Source organism: Emydura macquarii, unplaced genomic scaffold (genome assembly GCF_026122565.2).
Source record: "Emydura macquarii macquarii isolate MOO-44397 ecotype Brisbane River unplaced genomic scaffold, CSIRO-AGI_Emac_v2 contig_306, whole genome shotgun sequence".
NCBI lineage: Eukaryota > Metazoa > Chordata > Testudines > Chelidae > Emydura > Emydura macquarii.
The window spans coordinates 8577900-8592739 of NW_027130443.1; the positions used below are offsets into that span (position 1 = coordinate 8577900).

The following is a 14840-nucleotide window of genomic DNA, read 5'->3' on the forward strand; positions in this document are numbered from 1 at the left end:
GGGGACACAATGGTTCAGACCGCAGAGCCTTCCGCTGCTAAGTCAGTGGTTTACATCCACCCCTTGCCAGCCATGGCCGAAAGTTGCATCTGAAGGCAGTGTGGTAGCTTGGCTGAAATGAAATGATGCCATCAGACCCAGCCTAGGAAGTTACAAACCGTCCACAGTATTTGAAGCCTAGCCCCGTGCAGCTGAGATAAGGAGCAGTTTGTCCAAGAGAAGAACCTTATAGACGTGAGTTGGTCACAGTCCAGGAGCACACAAGCCAGAACATCCCCTCTGCACTGACACAGAGAGAACAGTGACTCTTCCTGGACCATGTCCCAGCACTGGGAACTTTCCCATCACATCCTGCAAACGTGGTTGCTTCCTGTGACCTCAGCCACTGAGACGTGGGCCAAGTCAGCACTGATCATTCCTGCCTCTCTTTGTAGGAGGGGTGCTTGCCCAAGTTATCTAGGAGCTGGAGAGTGCATTGGCAACAGCCAAGAAAGCCCTCTGCCCCTGAACCATAGCTAGAGAGAGACGGTTCAGCTCAGAGAGTCAAAGACATTGCACCCGCTTACGCCACAGCCAAATTTGAGCCAGGGCTGCTGCTCCTGTTACCAGAAGCCGCGGAGGTGGCTCCCTGTATCTTTCCTGAGGAGATCTGCACACAGTGTCTTGTGAGATGCTATTCACTAGCCGCCCCCTTCCGCTGTTGCGGGATTCCAGCCCAGCGGAAGTGTGAGAGGCGACATTCAGAAGCTTTTCCAGCGACCAGAGGGCAGAAATGTCCATTGTCGGTGTAACAAAGTGGTGGCCTCTTACGCCCTGAGGAATCATCACCCTGTTCCATAGGTCCAGGGAAAGTGGATGAAGGCCTCGAAGCAGCCATTTGGAGAAAGGAAGTTGGTCCTGGGGAAGAGTCAGTGTCTGGGAGAGGAAAGATGTAGGAAAAACCCAGATCAGTTTCCTTTTAAGAGCCCAGGACCAGGAGCCCTGTAGACTTCAGTAGCTCAGCCAGAGGTTACAGGAATGGGTGGGGGAGGTTCGGTGGCCTGCCATGGGAAGGAGGTCAGACTAGATGATCATGATGGTCCTTTCTGGCCTTACAAACTAGGAATCTAGGATTGGGCAGGGCAAGGCTCCCCTCTCTCCCAGTCAAGCTCAGACAGGTGTTTGGGGTTATTAGCGGGGTCCAAGCATCATTTGTTCGGGCCCAGTACAAACTTGTAACATGGGCCCCCTCCCACACACATACCCATGGGGCTTGCAGCCTGGGCCAGGCCTCCCAGGGCCTCCAGGCCCCAGTAAAGTGTACCCTTTCTCCCCCCCCAAGTGGGGGCCCTGCTTATTAGAGCCACCTGGAAAGGATTAAGAGACTGATTAGATAAGTAGGCATGGGAGGTTCCAAGCCATCACATAGGGAGCTGCTGGCGGGGGGGGTGAGGGGGGAAGCCAACCAGCCCCAGGAAGGAGGGCTGTGCAAACAACCCTTGAATGTGAAGGGTTGAGCTACAGTCTAACGAAGCCAGAACTTAAAGCCATGGTCCCACAAAGCAGGACTGTGAGACCCTAGATGTGAAGGGCTGAGCTACAGGCGGGGGAGGCAGAACTGAAAAGAGAACCCATGGGTCCCAGGCAGGAGGTGCCATGAAAGCCCTGCCCCAGATGGAGAAGTCTACAGGCCAGGGAGGCACAGACTGAGAACACACGGGCCCCATGAGGGAGAGCTGTGCCACCTTGAAAATAAAAAGGGAAGTGAGTAATCTGAATATAAATTATACCCACCCTCCTCTCGGGGAAGGGAAATGTTGTTTTAAAGACTCTGAGTGTCTGTGAATTACTTTGGGACTTGATAGGAAATTGAGGCAGAGTGCCAACAGGGCCTCCCCAGGCCACAAGGGGGTGCCTTGGAGAGCACCTGGCCGCAGTCAGTCAGTAAAAGGAGGCAGGGACTGCACACACTTCCCACATGTGGTACCTCCAGGCAGCCAGTTTATTGTCCTAGCTTCGGGCAGATTATTCCACTTCCGAGGCTCTCAGCAGGAGGTTATTCTGGGAGCAAGGAGTGAGAACATGGAGGGATCAGGGTGGAAAGGAGCGGGAGCACCAATGGCCTCGGTCCCTCATTAGATCTAGGCACGTTCTCAGCATCGCCGCTAAGCAACTTCTTCATTCACCGCACAGATGTCTATTGGCTGCGTTTCGGCCCTAAGGTGATGACGGGAAGGTGCCAGACGGCTTTAGTGGACCATTGAGCAACTGGAGTGAGGCTGTGGTGTGAGTACGCAGCTCTGGGCCCAAAGGAGTCTGCGAGGCGCTGCTGTAGATGCTACGTGCATCTCGTGGAAGGGGTGTTATTCTAGAGTTTTAGTTAATGGGCAGTTCAGATTAAAGTGCTAGTACATCTGATCACTATGGCAACAAGAAGAGGCAGGGAGGAGAGGAAATGTCAGTTTGCCCAGTGTCTGTGCCTTGAAACTGCAGTTCCTCTAGCTTTTAAGTACCCCAGATTTCCCCCACGGACGCTCACACAGGTGTTCACTTAGATTGTGTTCTCACATGTATACACACACATCCATACATGGCCACACAGACCCACACACGCACTGTGCCGGCACACATCTGCTCATGGATGCTCACACACAGTCACTCGTGTACGTACTGGCATGCGCAAAGATGGAGACTCACCGACACTTATGGGAACACAGCGACCCCTATCTCACACATGCACACACTGACCTCTGGCATGCATTCACGCATGCACACACACACGCTACACACACACTGCTCTCACACCTACGCAAACACAGGTGCACAGACACACGCATTCCCTCCGGTGTGCGCAAGAGAGACACAGGAACACTCACCCGTGTACACATACACAGCCACTCTCGTACTTCTGTGCACACATGTTCAAACACAGAACTGTGCTTTTGCACACGAACACATGCCAAGAATGCACAGACAGACATGTGCTGATCTCTTCTGCGGGTGAAGCCACTCAGAACTTTGGCATAGGCCGTGCACAAATCCTACTGTCTCACACATGCAAACACTGCCTCACATGGGATTTAAGGCACAGAGCCACTGGCCCTGATTCTTAGCGATGTCAAGCACCCGCTGCTCCCACTGACTTCAACTGCTGTGGAGGTGAAAATCAGACTCATGCTGTTTGTTGTGCAAAAGCAGTTTCTTAGCAACTAAAATCATATTCTCTGCAAAGGCAACACCCATTAGCAGGGATAATCCAAGGTAATTCCAGACAAGACCAAAAAAAATCAGGCTAATGCAGAGAAGAGGGAGAAACAGCTATAAATAAAATATAATGAGTAAAATTCACCCCTGTGCAGATGCCCAGCACAGCACCTGAACCCTCATGAACTCTGAGAGGGCTGAATCTCACCCATAAATGAATAACCTGCAGATAATTAATTGATTTGGTTTGACAGTATTTTTGGCCTAGATCCTCAAAGGTATTTAAGCCCTAACTCCCATTGATTTCAGCTGGACCAATTAAGATGCTGAGTTGTGGACACTTGTCCATTAGGATTGAGACTCAGCAACTCACTTTAGAGAGGCTGTAGAAGAGTAGGGAGCTGAGGTCATTGTGCACCTGGGTTGAACTTGAACTGATGGTCCACAGATGAAAGGATCTTTGGCCAGTCTCCTGCATCACCCAACCCTGTGGGGTGACAGCTGGTTCCCTAGTTGTGGATCCATTCTTCTCCTTGTCAGAAATGCAGTCAGGACAAACGCATACAAATAAATGCTTCAGTTGAGGAAGGTCAGCCTGCTTTTATAATGTTAATATTAACAGAACTTTACAAGCATGGAATTGTACCTCTGCACAAAGGATTCAAGTTGGGAATGATCTCTGCTCTCCTCCATATGCTTCCCTGTTCTTCAGAGGCTGCAGGGGTCCTCAGAGGTGAAGCTCACCATGCCAGATTCAACCTTAGTGCAAGCAGGACTCTCTGATGTCAGTGCAGTTGCAACTACTTTCACCAAGGGCTGAATTATGTATTTCCTGCTTCTAGTCCCTCAATATAGGTCAGGGTTACAAAAGATGATGCTCCTTGTCACATGAGAGGAGTCAGTATACGCTGACTCCAGCGGCTATACCCTTTCTGAAGTTTATTATCGCTAGACCACGTTGTGCCAGCCAGGAGTTCATGCAAACCTCCTAAAAGCTTGACTAAAAACAAAAAGATCCTTGTGGATATTACATGTCTAAAATATACCAAGTTCGAGGGCTGTTTAAAAGCGCAGTGCATGGCACAGCTTCTGTTTGTGTGAGACGTTGATCCTTCTGACTCCTGTATTTTGGAGTTTAACCTGCTCACGGCATTTTTAGAACTAAAGGTATCCGATGAAAGGCGTGCGTGTTACGAAATCACAGCAGAACTCTTAAAAACCAAGGCTTCGAATGAAGAGACAAAGCACTTTTTGCAAGGCTCGCGGGGAGCCACCGTGTCTTGGGGGAAAATTTGCCTTCTCTCCCCGGCGGTGTGCGGGTGCCAGCTGCCTGCCCAGAAATGGCTGCCTTTCCTGCCACAGAGTCTGGTTTGGTGTCGCTCCACGACGTGACGGATGCTGTATAAATATCTAAGCTAGAGGGAAGGATGGATGGATGGAGAGGGAGGGCTGGGTGAGTGGCTGGTGAGAGTTGGGTGACCTGATGTCCCAATCGTATAGGCGCAGTCCTAATATTTGGGGCTTTTTCTTATATAGGCGCCTATTACCCCCCACCCCCGTCCCGATGTTTCACACTGGCTCTGTGCCAGAGGGATGGCGGGGCAGGAGGATTGGAAGTGGTTGGATGGATGGATGGATGGATGGATGGGGGTGGGGGGCAGAGTTAAATCCATTGACCAATGCCCATTGCATGCTGGGAGATGTAGTCCCCCAAGCACGCCCCACAATCCCATCCCCACACCACAAACCCTCTGGCCACGTGTTCGTTTGCACTGCATGCTGGGAAACCCAACCCGTCCGGCTGGGGGCGGAGGGTTTAAGCGGGACCTATGCAGGCGTCCGTAGAAGGGTGAGATTAGAAACAACTACATTTCCCAGAAGCCCCTCTACCCGCACTGGTGGCCCGGGCCGGCTCCCAGAGAGCCGCCGTTCCCCCATTGGATTGCTGGGAAATAGAGTCTCCCGCCGCGCAGACCGCCTGTTCCGTGCGGCGGCAGGACGACGCCGGCAGAACTACATTTCCCAAGCGCCACGTCGCCCACGGGCTCCGCTCTCGGAAACCCCTTCCCCGTTGCCTGCTGGGAAATGCAGTCTCCCGGCCGCCCGGCTCTCCGTTGCGAGCCACGGGGGGAGCGGCGCTGGAGAAACTACGCCCCCCAGAATTCCCCGCGCCCCCCAGGCCCATCCCTTCAGACGCTCGGGACGCCATTTTGTTTTTGCATTAAAACCCTAAGATGGCGGCGGGGGAGAGGGACTGAAGGTTGCCGCCGCCGCCGTTGTTAGGTTTCCCCCGGGCCTCTCTGGCTCCCCTGCGCCGGGCCGCGCTGCGGAGGCAGGCGGAGCAGCCGCCCCATGGCCAGGAGGGGCCCGGGCCGCTCGCCGTGGCCATGGACCTGCGCACGGCCGTCTACAACGCGGCCCGCGACGGGAAGCTGAAGCTGCTGCAGAAGCTGCTGGGCAGCCGGGGCCGGGAGGAGCTGGAGGCCCTGACGGCCGGGCCGGGCGGCGGTGGCGGCGGGGGGACCCCGCTGCTGATCGCCGCCCGCCACGGGCACCGGGAGGTGGTGGAGTACCTGCTGGACCACTGCGGCGCCCGGGTGGAGGAAGGGGGCTCGGTCAGCTTCGACGGCGAGACCATCGAGGGGGCCCCGCCGCTGTGGGCCGCCTCGGCCGCCGGCCACCTGCCGGTGGTGCGCTGCCTGCTGGAGCGGGGGGCCTCGGTCAACCAGACCACGCTGACCAACTCCACCCCGCTGCGGGCCGCCTGCTTCGACGGGCACCTGGAGATCGTCCGCTACCTGGTGGGGGAGCGGGGGGCCGACCTGGAGGTGGCCAACCGGCACGGCCACACCTGCCTGATGATCTCCTGCTACAAGGGGCACCGGGAGATCGCCGGCTACCTGCTGGAGAAAGGGGCGGACGTCAACCGCCGCAGCGTGAAAGGCAACACGGCCCTGCACGACTGCGCCGAGTCCGGCAGCCTGGAGATCCTGCAGCTGCTGCTCCACTCCAAGGCCCGCATGGAGAGGGATGGCTACGGCATGACCCCGCTGCTGGCTGCCAGCGTCACCGGGCACACCAACATTGTGGAGTACCTCATCCAAGGAGGGCTGCAACACGAGGAGGAAGAGGAGGAGGAGGAGGAGACGTTGGGGAGCGAGGCTGGGAGCTGCACGGCAAGGGGGAGGCAACGGAGGTGGCAGAGTGCTGGCCAGGAAACACATCAGGGCTGCCCTGAGGGAGGGCAGCAAGAGGGACAGAAGGGAGGTGGTGCCGCTGCCACCAGCCAGGACGAGCAGCTGGGCCCGTATGAGTGTTGCAGTCGAGAGGCTGCTGTAGAAGCTCTGGAGCTGCTGGGAGCCACTTTCGTGGATAAGAAGCGTGACCTGCTAGGGGCCCTCAAGTACTGGCGAAGGGCCATGGAGCTTCGGCACCGGGGGGGACAATACCTGACCAAGCCTGAGCCCCGGCAGCTGGTGCTGGCTTATGATTACTCCCGGGAGGTGAGCACCCTGGAGGAGCTAGAAGCCCTGATCACGGACCCAGATGAGATGCGCATGCAGGCGCTTCTGATCCGAGAGCGCATCCTGGGCCCCTCTCACCCGGACACCTCCTATTACATCCGTTACCGGGGGGCAGTCTATGCTGACTCAGGCAATTTTGAACGCTGTATTAACTTGTGGAAGTATGCCTTGGACATGCAGCAAGGGAACCTGGAGCCCCTCAGCCCCATGACTGCCAGCAGCTTCCTTTCTTTTGCTGAGCTCTTCTCCTATGTGCTTCAGGATCGCTCCAAGGGCACCTTAGCTACCCAGCTGGGCTTCTCTGATCTCATGGGTGTGCTGAGCAAAGGGGTCCGGGAGGTAGAGAGGGCGCTTCTGCTTCATAAGGATCTGGTGGCTGATTCCGCACAGTTCACCAAGGCACTAGCCATCATCCTCCATCTGGTCTTCCTGCTGGAGAAGGTGGAATGCACCCCTGAGCAGGAGCACCAGAAGCGCCAGACCATCTACTGCCTGCTAAAGTGCAGTCCCCGGGCCAAGAACGGATTCACCCCCTTGCACATGGCTGTGGACAAGGACACCACCACAGTGGGACGTTACCCAGTGGGCAAGTTTCCGTCACTCCATGTCGTGAACTTACTACTGGAGTGTGGGGCTGACCCGGACAGCCGGGACTATGACAACAACACCCCGCTGCACATTGCTGCCCAGAACAACTGCCCGCTGATCATGAGTGCCCTGATGGAGGCTGGAGCCCACATGGACGCCACGAACGCCTTCAAGCAGACGGCTTATGAGCTGCTGGATGAGAAGTTGCTTACCAAGAGCATGATGCAGCCCTTTAACTACATCACCCTCCAGTGCCTTGCTGCCCGTGCCCTGGACAAGCACAAGATCCCTTACAAGGGCTTCATCCCCGAGGAGCTGGAGGCCTTCATTGAACTTCATTAGGGAGGGAGGGCGGAGGTCACCGTCCTTTCCCACGAAGCCACTCATTGTCCATAAGAGAGAGGGAAATCCAAGTTCCGGGGAGGGGCCAGATCCTTTCCCTGGGTGCTGGAAGCCTTCGTTGCACTGAGGCAGGCTGAAGCCATTGTCCTTTCCCATCATTGAGCTTATCCATATGGGGAAGGAAACTCAAGAGCTTGTGACTGTGGCTGTCTTGCTGCTTCATCACCAGGTGCCAGAAGCCATCACTGCAGCTGCTGCCTTTCCCTGTCGCCAGCCATCTCCTCCTCAAAGGGAGAAGGAAACGAGATTTTGTAGGAGGTTCCCCTGCATCCTCCCACCTCTGCTCTTCCCCCAAGTGCTGGATTAACTCGGTCGTTATGCTTTAGCATTGCTCTAAATTCACATACATGCACCTCTCCTCCCTACCCTACCCCAAAGGACTGAACCAATAGTAATGCAAGCAAAGGAATAAAATATCCACATCTTCAATTTAACCTAGTTCCTCATTCCTTCCCACGTTTGGCACGTGAGCCTAAAAGCTGGGTGGTTAGTGCCTGGCAGAGCTTGCACAACTTCATAGCTGGGTGTGATGATCCCCTTCCTCCCCCCCCAACAAGTAGCCATGTAACAAGAGTCATGAGATTTTGATGGATGTTTGCAAAGCTGGATTTTCTTTTTCCCCGCCAGAGCCAGGCCCTGTCCACACTGCAAGATTTCTCCAATCCTGTACTTACATTTGAAGGCCAACTTTGGTAACATGGTTTTGTCAGCAAACATTGGTTTATGTGACGGGGGGAGGGGAACTGTCTAACTTTTTAAAAATCCATATGGCTTTGTTTATGGCAAAGGCCTCGATCTTACCAGTTTTGCATGGGCCAACCTATGTGTCTGTGTGGGCTTAGTTCTGCGTGGGCTCCGGGGGTTGGCCCGTATGGAATGGTCTGCCGGCCAAAGCCAGGTTACTTGAGCTGTTATTTGAGATACTCTCTCAAGCCATTCCAGGATCAGAGAATGTGTGCAGGGTGGACAGAGCTTGGGGGGTTATTTAAAGCAGGTGAGCATTCATACAGTGGAGCGGCCATTGGTTGGAGGAAAGAGCAGGCAAGGAATGTTAATGAAGGGTGATTTTTATTTTATTTTTTTAAAGGTTGAATGGTACCGGTCCACTGGGCTCTGAAGCATCCTGTTCTGAGAACCTCCCTAGAAAGGGCCACTGACTCTTCTTGTTCTTTGCTTTTGGTTCGTTCTGCAGCTATACTAAATATGGTGCTAGTTTAAAAGATGGAAATAAAAATCTCTCTTTGATTGGCTACTGTTGGGGTGAGCTGGTTTTGTTTGTTAGGATTGGGATAGAAGCTTTTTACCCGGGGCCTGGCCAGGTATTTGCCCATATCAGCAGAACCCTGCTTTGTGTTGGGCGGTTGGTGCTGGTGAACATGATTCAGCCCCTGTGTTTTATTTTCTCTCAGCAGAAATGACGGCTGTGGCAGCCACTGCACATTTCTTGGCCCAGTCAGAGCGTAATGCGTAGCTGAGGGTGAAGCAGCTGCCACTCAAAGCTTTCAGGAAAGGTCAGGATGATCAGGAGGGCAGAACCCTGAAAATGCCCTTGCACTGTAATCTAACAAAGCTTCTCTACTAGTATTTACAGGCCAGTGAACCATAAACCTCAATAATGCAATGTTCTCTGCCCTTTAAGGGTATTTTAGAGCTGCCATTTAGTTTTTGCAGTGCTAACTATTATATAAATGTTTTATTTATGAAACAAGAAGGCTTAACTCTTATCAAGGTGTAAAGTGCAGAGTTAATTTAGGTACACTGTTTTCCTCCTGGCTGATACAGACTAAAGTGCACTAATGAATGAATTAACTTTGTGAGCTGATGAGCGCTCCTAACTTTAAATAATAAAACAAAACAAATGCTGATGGAATGCAAACGCTTTGGTATTGCTTGATGCTAGGACTGTGTTTTCAGGAGCTCAGTTTCTTGGCCAGGGGGAGGGAGAGGGAGGCTGTGAAATTTGCTGGGCAATAAATGGGAGAAATCGTTCTATTCCAGCCCAGCTTGAGCGCCAGTGGAAGCCATGGAAAGTTAAATCTGTACTGCTGTAGCAAATGTGTTCCCTCTGCCCCTTAAAAGGGATAGCGCCGATTCAAAAAGTGCATGTCTTGCTGAATGCTTTGTCCTCATTTACAAGTGACATCTTTGGTTTCCTCAGTTTCCTCATTGGCTTTGTGGGTCTTACAGGCCCTGATTTAGCATGGTTCTGTAAGCATAGCCCATTGACTTTACTCTCCTATTCACGTGATTAAAGTTAGACACATACTTCAGCCTTACTGAAGTGGGGCCTGACACAGGAGTAGGAGAGAGCAGCATTTAAAAACCAATAGTGTGGTTGTAAAAGTCCCAGCGTTGTGGGGGGAGATTCAGGGCGGGTGTGGGAACTGAAACTATTTTAAACTCCTTATTTTGTAAATGGATGACTTGAAGTGCCAGATTTTCAAAGGTGCTCAGCTTCCACTGAGTGCTTTGGGAAGTTCTAGTCCTAAATTGATGGTGCCCCTTCAAACTTTCTACCTGGTAACTCATCAGTGTCCTGGGAGTTCTTTGAAAATGCCAGCCATGGGACAACAGAGGAATAGGTATGTAGAGGGCTGCAGGAGATGCTGCAGGAGCAGATGTGGGGACTTACCCACTTTGCATGTGGGTGGAGAGCAGAATATGACCCTAGTATTTGGTCATCCCTGTGTAATTGAAAGCCCATTTAATGTGAAGGTTGTGATACAAACCCCTGAGGTGCACCCATGAGGCCAACTCTTTAGCCCTGATCCTTTGTTGGAATCCCCTAGCATGGATCCCTGTGCCCTAGCAGAGTCTGCTGAAGTCAGTGGATCTCCACAAAGGCTCAGTGGGCCCTGCTTGTGTTGCTTGATTTAGGGACCTTAATTTAGCAAAAAACAGATTAGCTACGTATGTTGTCTGTTTACATGTCTACTACATTTCTCTTTTGTCGCAGACAGTAGTTTCCCTTCTGTTTTCTAGTGCGCGTCACCTTCTGCCTGTCCTGTGTTAGCATTGTGCTGTTGTGATTGAGTTGAAGAAATTGCAGGGGAACGTTTAAATGCAAACACATTTTAATCAGCATTTAAAATGAATTAAAAAATTTGCTGATGGAAGACTTTGTAAAACTTAAAGCCTATTTCAAAAAGTAGTACACTTTCGGCCTAAACTAGCTGATGTCCCTGAACTCTGAATCTCAGGGAGTTTGTCAGTTTGGTCACAGCTTTTAGGCCAGATGTACACCTCAACTGGTGTAAATCAGCATAACTTCATTGGTGTCAGTGGGGCTATGCTGACTGACACCAGCGAAGGATCTGGCTCTTTTGGTTTACGTCTAGTGTTTGTTCTTCCATTCTGGGTACTGATTTCGCCAGGATGGTAAGTGACCATGGATCTTTGATGCTTCAGCTGTTGGATGGCTGACTTAAGTTACCTTAAAGGCATCTGCTTTGCATAGGGCAGGTGTTTTGTGCGTGCTGAAATTCAGGCCACCTTAAGGTGTCAGGCTGGGTATCCAAAATTTCCTAGCCACTCAAAAACCTCGGGTGTGGTGTGCTTTTTTTTTTTTTTTTTTTTTTTTTTAAAAAGGATACCCACTCAGCTGTGGAACCCCAGGATGTACCATCCATATTGTGACATTATAGCTTCCATGGAATTCTTCAGGACACCCTTTGATTAGTTCCCCTCTTGTACATAGAGCAGTCATACGGATAGTAATAAAGGGAACCGTTAAAGGGCATTAAGAAATCTGTAGCAGTGACCATGTGATCAGGTAGGTGTGGAATCTGGCCATTGATTAGAGCCATGTGAAAGGAGAAGCCATGTTATGGTTTTTTTGCAGACAATAAATAAGTTGTACTTACACAATAAGGATCTTGCAATTACATGTTGATGGTAACTACTGGGTGAGTGAAATCACTGTATGAATGGAAGTATAATTACCATGTACCAGCCATTATTTACTGTAGGTGGTGTTGTCTGGGCTGATTCAACTATGCAGGGTAGAACAGGCAGTTGGCTGGGGCAGTGAAATGTTTAGGGACTGTTGTAGTATCTGGATGATTAGGTGGGGTGGAGGGTAGAGATTTCTCTCTAGGGTAGTCATAAACCCTGGTTTATGTCGCTGTCCTGAAACAATCCTGCAAATCCTCTCTCCACAGATTGGTCTGTTTCTTTTTGCTGCCCACTTTTTTAAATTTCAGCTCCACTAACCGCTCTCAGCTCCTGGGACAGTGCATGGCTCCTGCATGGGTGTCCATAGAAATGCAAAGAAGGGAAAGATTCACCTGAAGTTTTGCTGGGGCCAATTGCTAGTGCCCTTCTATGGAGATTTTTTTAGACTCCCTGAATCATCCCGTGCTCATGCTATATGATCAGTGTTTACAAAGTGCAGAGCCTGGAGTTTAAAGATAGGGACTGCATCAGCATTTCCCTGGCTCCCTCGTAACAGCAGGAGCATTTAGAGGGTCACAAATGCTCAAAGGTATCTCTGGTGAAAACAGGACCTGTCTGGTGACCCTTGGGGGTGTCAGCTCTTGTAATGCTCTCTCCTCAGGCAGTCATGGGGTACAACACGGGGGAGAGGGGGATTCCAAATATAGTACACTTGAATAACCTGAGGGACAGCTGAAACTTTCAGGGAAGCTGGTGTGTGGAGAAATGAGTGCTGTTAACTAGTATGGGGGGGATGCACGGTGGATTTGGTTAAACTGGATTTTCAGATAAAGGGCATTTGAATAACTGGAATTATACTGTATATCCCACTAGAGAGAAATGACCCGTACTGTTCAGGTGCAGCTATGGAGAAAACCCCCATGTTTGCAGTTAGCCCTGCCAGAGCTCAGATGAGCCTAGGTGAGACTAAATGTCACAGCAAAGACCTCTCTCTTCCTGGAGGGTTGGCAGAGAGAGGAATACACATGGCAGAATTCTTCTCCCCCCACCCTTATCGCTTCAGATAGGAGAGACAAGCAACAAAGCACACAGTAAAATCCTTTCCTCTTTCTCTCCTCACAGCAATCCATCTCCCATCCCCTTTGCTTATTGTATGTGTCCCATTGAATTCAGCAGGACTAGTCCCATGAGTAAGGTTATTTGCACATGTAGCATTTGCAGGATCAGTTCTGTAGTTTGGCCACAAGCATGTAAACCCCATTGTGTTAGCCCTGGATTGTTTGTTCTATGTATGGTGGTAATGCCTCAAGCAAAGAGTGTAGCCCCATTGTCCTAGGTGCGCTGTACAAACGCAACAAAAAGACGGGTCTGCCCCAAAGAGCTTACAGTCTAAGGAAAAGATGGGGCAACAGGTAGCTAGAGCAGACCAGAAGAGTACAAGGTAACAGACTGTTCTGAGCACTATGAAAAGCAGTTGTCCCACCATGGCATGGTTGAGAATTTTGTAGCTGAGTTTTAATGAAGGGTTTAAAACATAACTAGTACTTCCCCTTGTGAATGTGCACTGAGTTACACACATGCAGCTCTGTCTTGACCACTCCCGACAACCAGCCTGTATGCTTGCTAGTTAAAGAAAATCTGCCGCTGCAAAGGGAGAGAGTGCATGATTTCAGTGTAATAGCCTCAGGCTAAAGCCATTGCTAGCCTCTGGCTAAATGAGGTGTTAAAGGAAAAAGTGTGTGGCCTCTTTTTGCTTTCCTGAATGGTAGGTATTGAGTGCGCATTTAAAAACAAAATGCTTGATTTTTACACAAGAAATTCAGGACGTGGGGGGAAAAAAAGTCGAAAGCATCTGTGGTTCTTAAGAGTCTAAATCCCATTCTCAAATCACTTAGCTGAAACTTTTCCTCCTCTGCCCTGTTTTTCCTGGTGGTGTCTGGCTGGCTGGAGAGCTAGGGGCAGGAGGAAATCACGGTACCAAATAAAAAGGAGCAGATGAGAGGGCAAAGGGAGTTGGAGTCGTTCTGGTTAAAATGCTGTGAGTTTTGCTGGACATTTACACAAATTGGCTTCAACGCCTAAAGTACCTGGAAGGAAAAAGCACCTTGTAAAAGCTTCTATTCCTCCCCTGCCCCCTGATTTGAGAGCTGAGAAAGCTTCTCCCCCAGTTCTTTGGCCCACCAGGGGATGGCTGGCAGAAATGGTTAAGACTTAACATTCCTGATAAAATCTAAGGTGTAAAAACCACCAACCTCTATAGGCCTCCCCTCCCAATCCTCCCTATCCCAAGTAGCCTGGTGAGAGGGTCCCCTGTTCACATGATACAGCAGTTGTACTATGGTGTTGAGTTATCAGCTGAGCTGTCAATTCTGCTTCTCTATAAACGTGTCACATAAAACTGTTGGGAGTGGGGAGGGGGCAAGAGTTACCTGTTGTGTTCCTGGGAAAAGAGTGGCCCTAGCTAGCAGAACAGGCACAACTGCTGTGTGCCTGGCTTGGAAACGCACTGCCTAGGCAAAGGAAGGTTATATAAGGGTAGGGAAAATGCTGAGAGGGAAACTCCCTTGGCATCCAGGCACCTGGGTCCTGCCATTCCCCTTGGAAGTCTTTAGCAGATGCTATAAAAAGCAAATCACACTTGTGGTCACTGAGCCCTGTAGCAGCTAAAAATAAAAGTGGAGCTGCTCCAACCTTGGGAGCCGCAGCCTGCGGAGTGGTTTACAAAGGAGCAGGGTGGTGGAGTCCCTGTTCTGGCCAGGCGGGGGAGGGCGTGCAGGGATTGGAGTGTGTGACTAGGGGCTTCCTGGCTCACCTGTCCCCTTTCTCATCCCAGGAGCTCACAGATGAGCTCAACTTCAGTGTGCCTGGGGGAGGGAATTACCTCCACAGCTGGGGAGAAGAGAGGGACAAAGGGTAAGTGCCTAGTCCAAGGTCACAGTATGAACTATAGAGCTTGGAGCAATGGTCTCCTAGTCCTGTGCTTGTAACTGCTAGACCACGTATTCTTCTCCGGGGCTGTCTGCATGGAGCTAGAGGCGATGCCCGGTGCGGGCGGACATACCTGCGCTACCTCTGATAGAGCTGGTGTACTAAATGTAAAGTGTAGCTGTGCTAGGATGCCTTTGGTGCCCAAGTACCTACCTAGGGGTTGTGTGGAGTTGTACTGGGAGCAGCTCGTCCATCCCGCCCCCCGTGCTGTTGTGGCTCCACTTCTGTTTTTAGCACTCTCGCTTGATCAAAGCCAGACCC

At 51.3% G+C, this 14840-nt stretch overlaps 1 protein-coding gene across 1 annotated transcript; it reads left to right on the plus strand.

The window, feature by feature from the left end:
- Nucleotides 1–4818: 4818 nt before the first annotated feature.
- On the plus strand, nt 4819–11023 carry FEM1A (fem-1 homolog A). The gene is made up of 2 exons (XM_067558430.1): nt 4819–8389; nt 8785–11023. The coding sequence occupies exon 1, from the start codon at nt 5571–5573 to the stop codon at nt 7635–7637; it is 2067 nt and encodes a 688-aa protein (XP_067414531.1). The 5' UTR covers nt 4819–5570; the 3' UTR covers nt 7638–8389; nt 8785–11023.
- Nucleotides 11024–14840: the final 3817 nt, after the last annotated feature.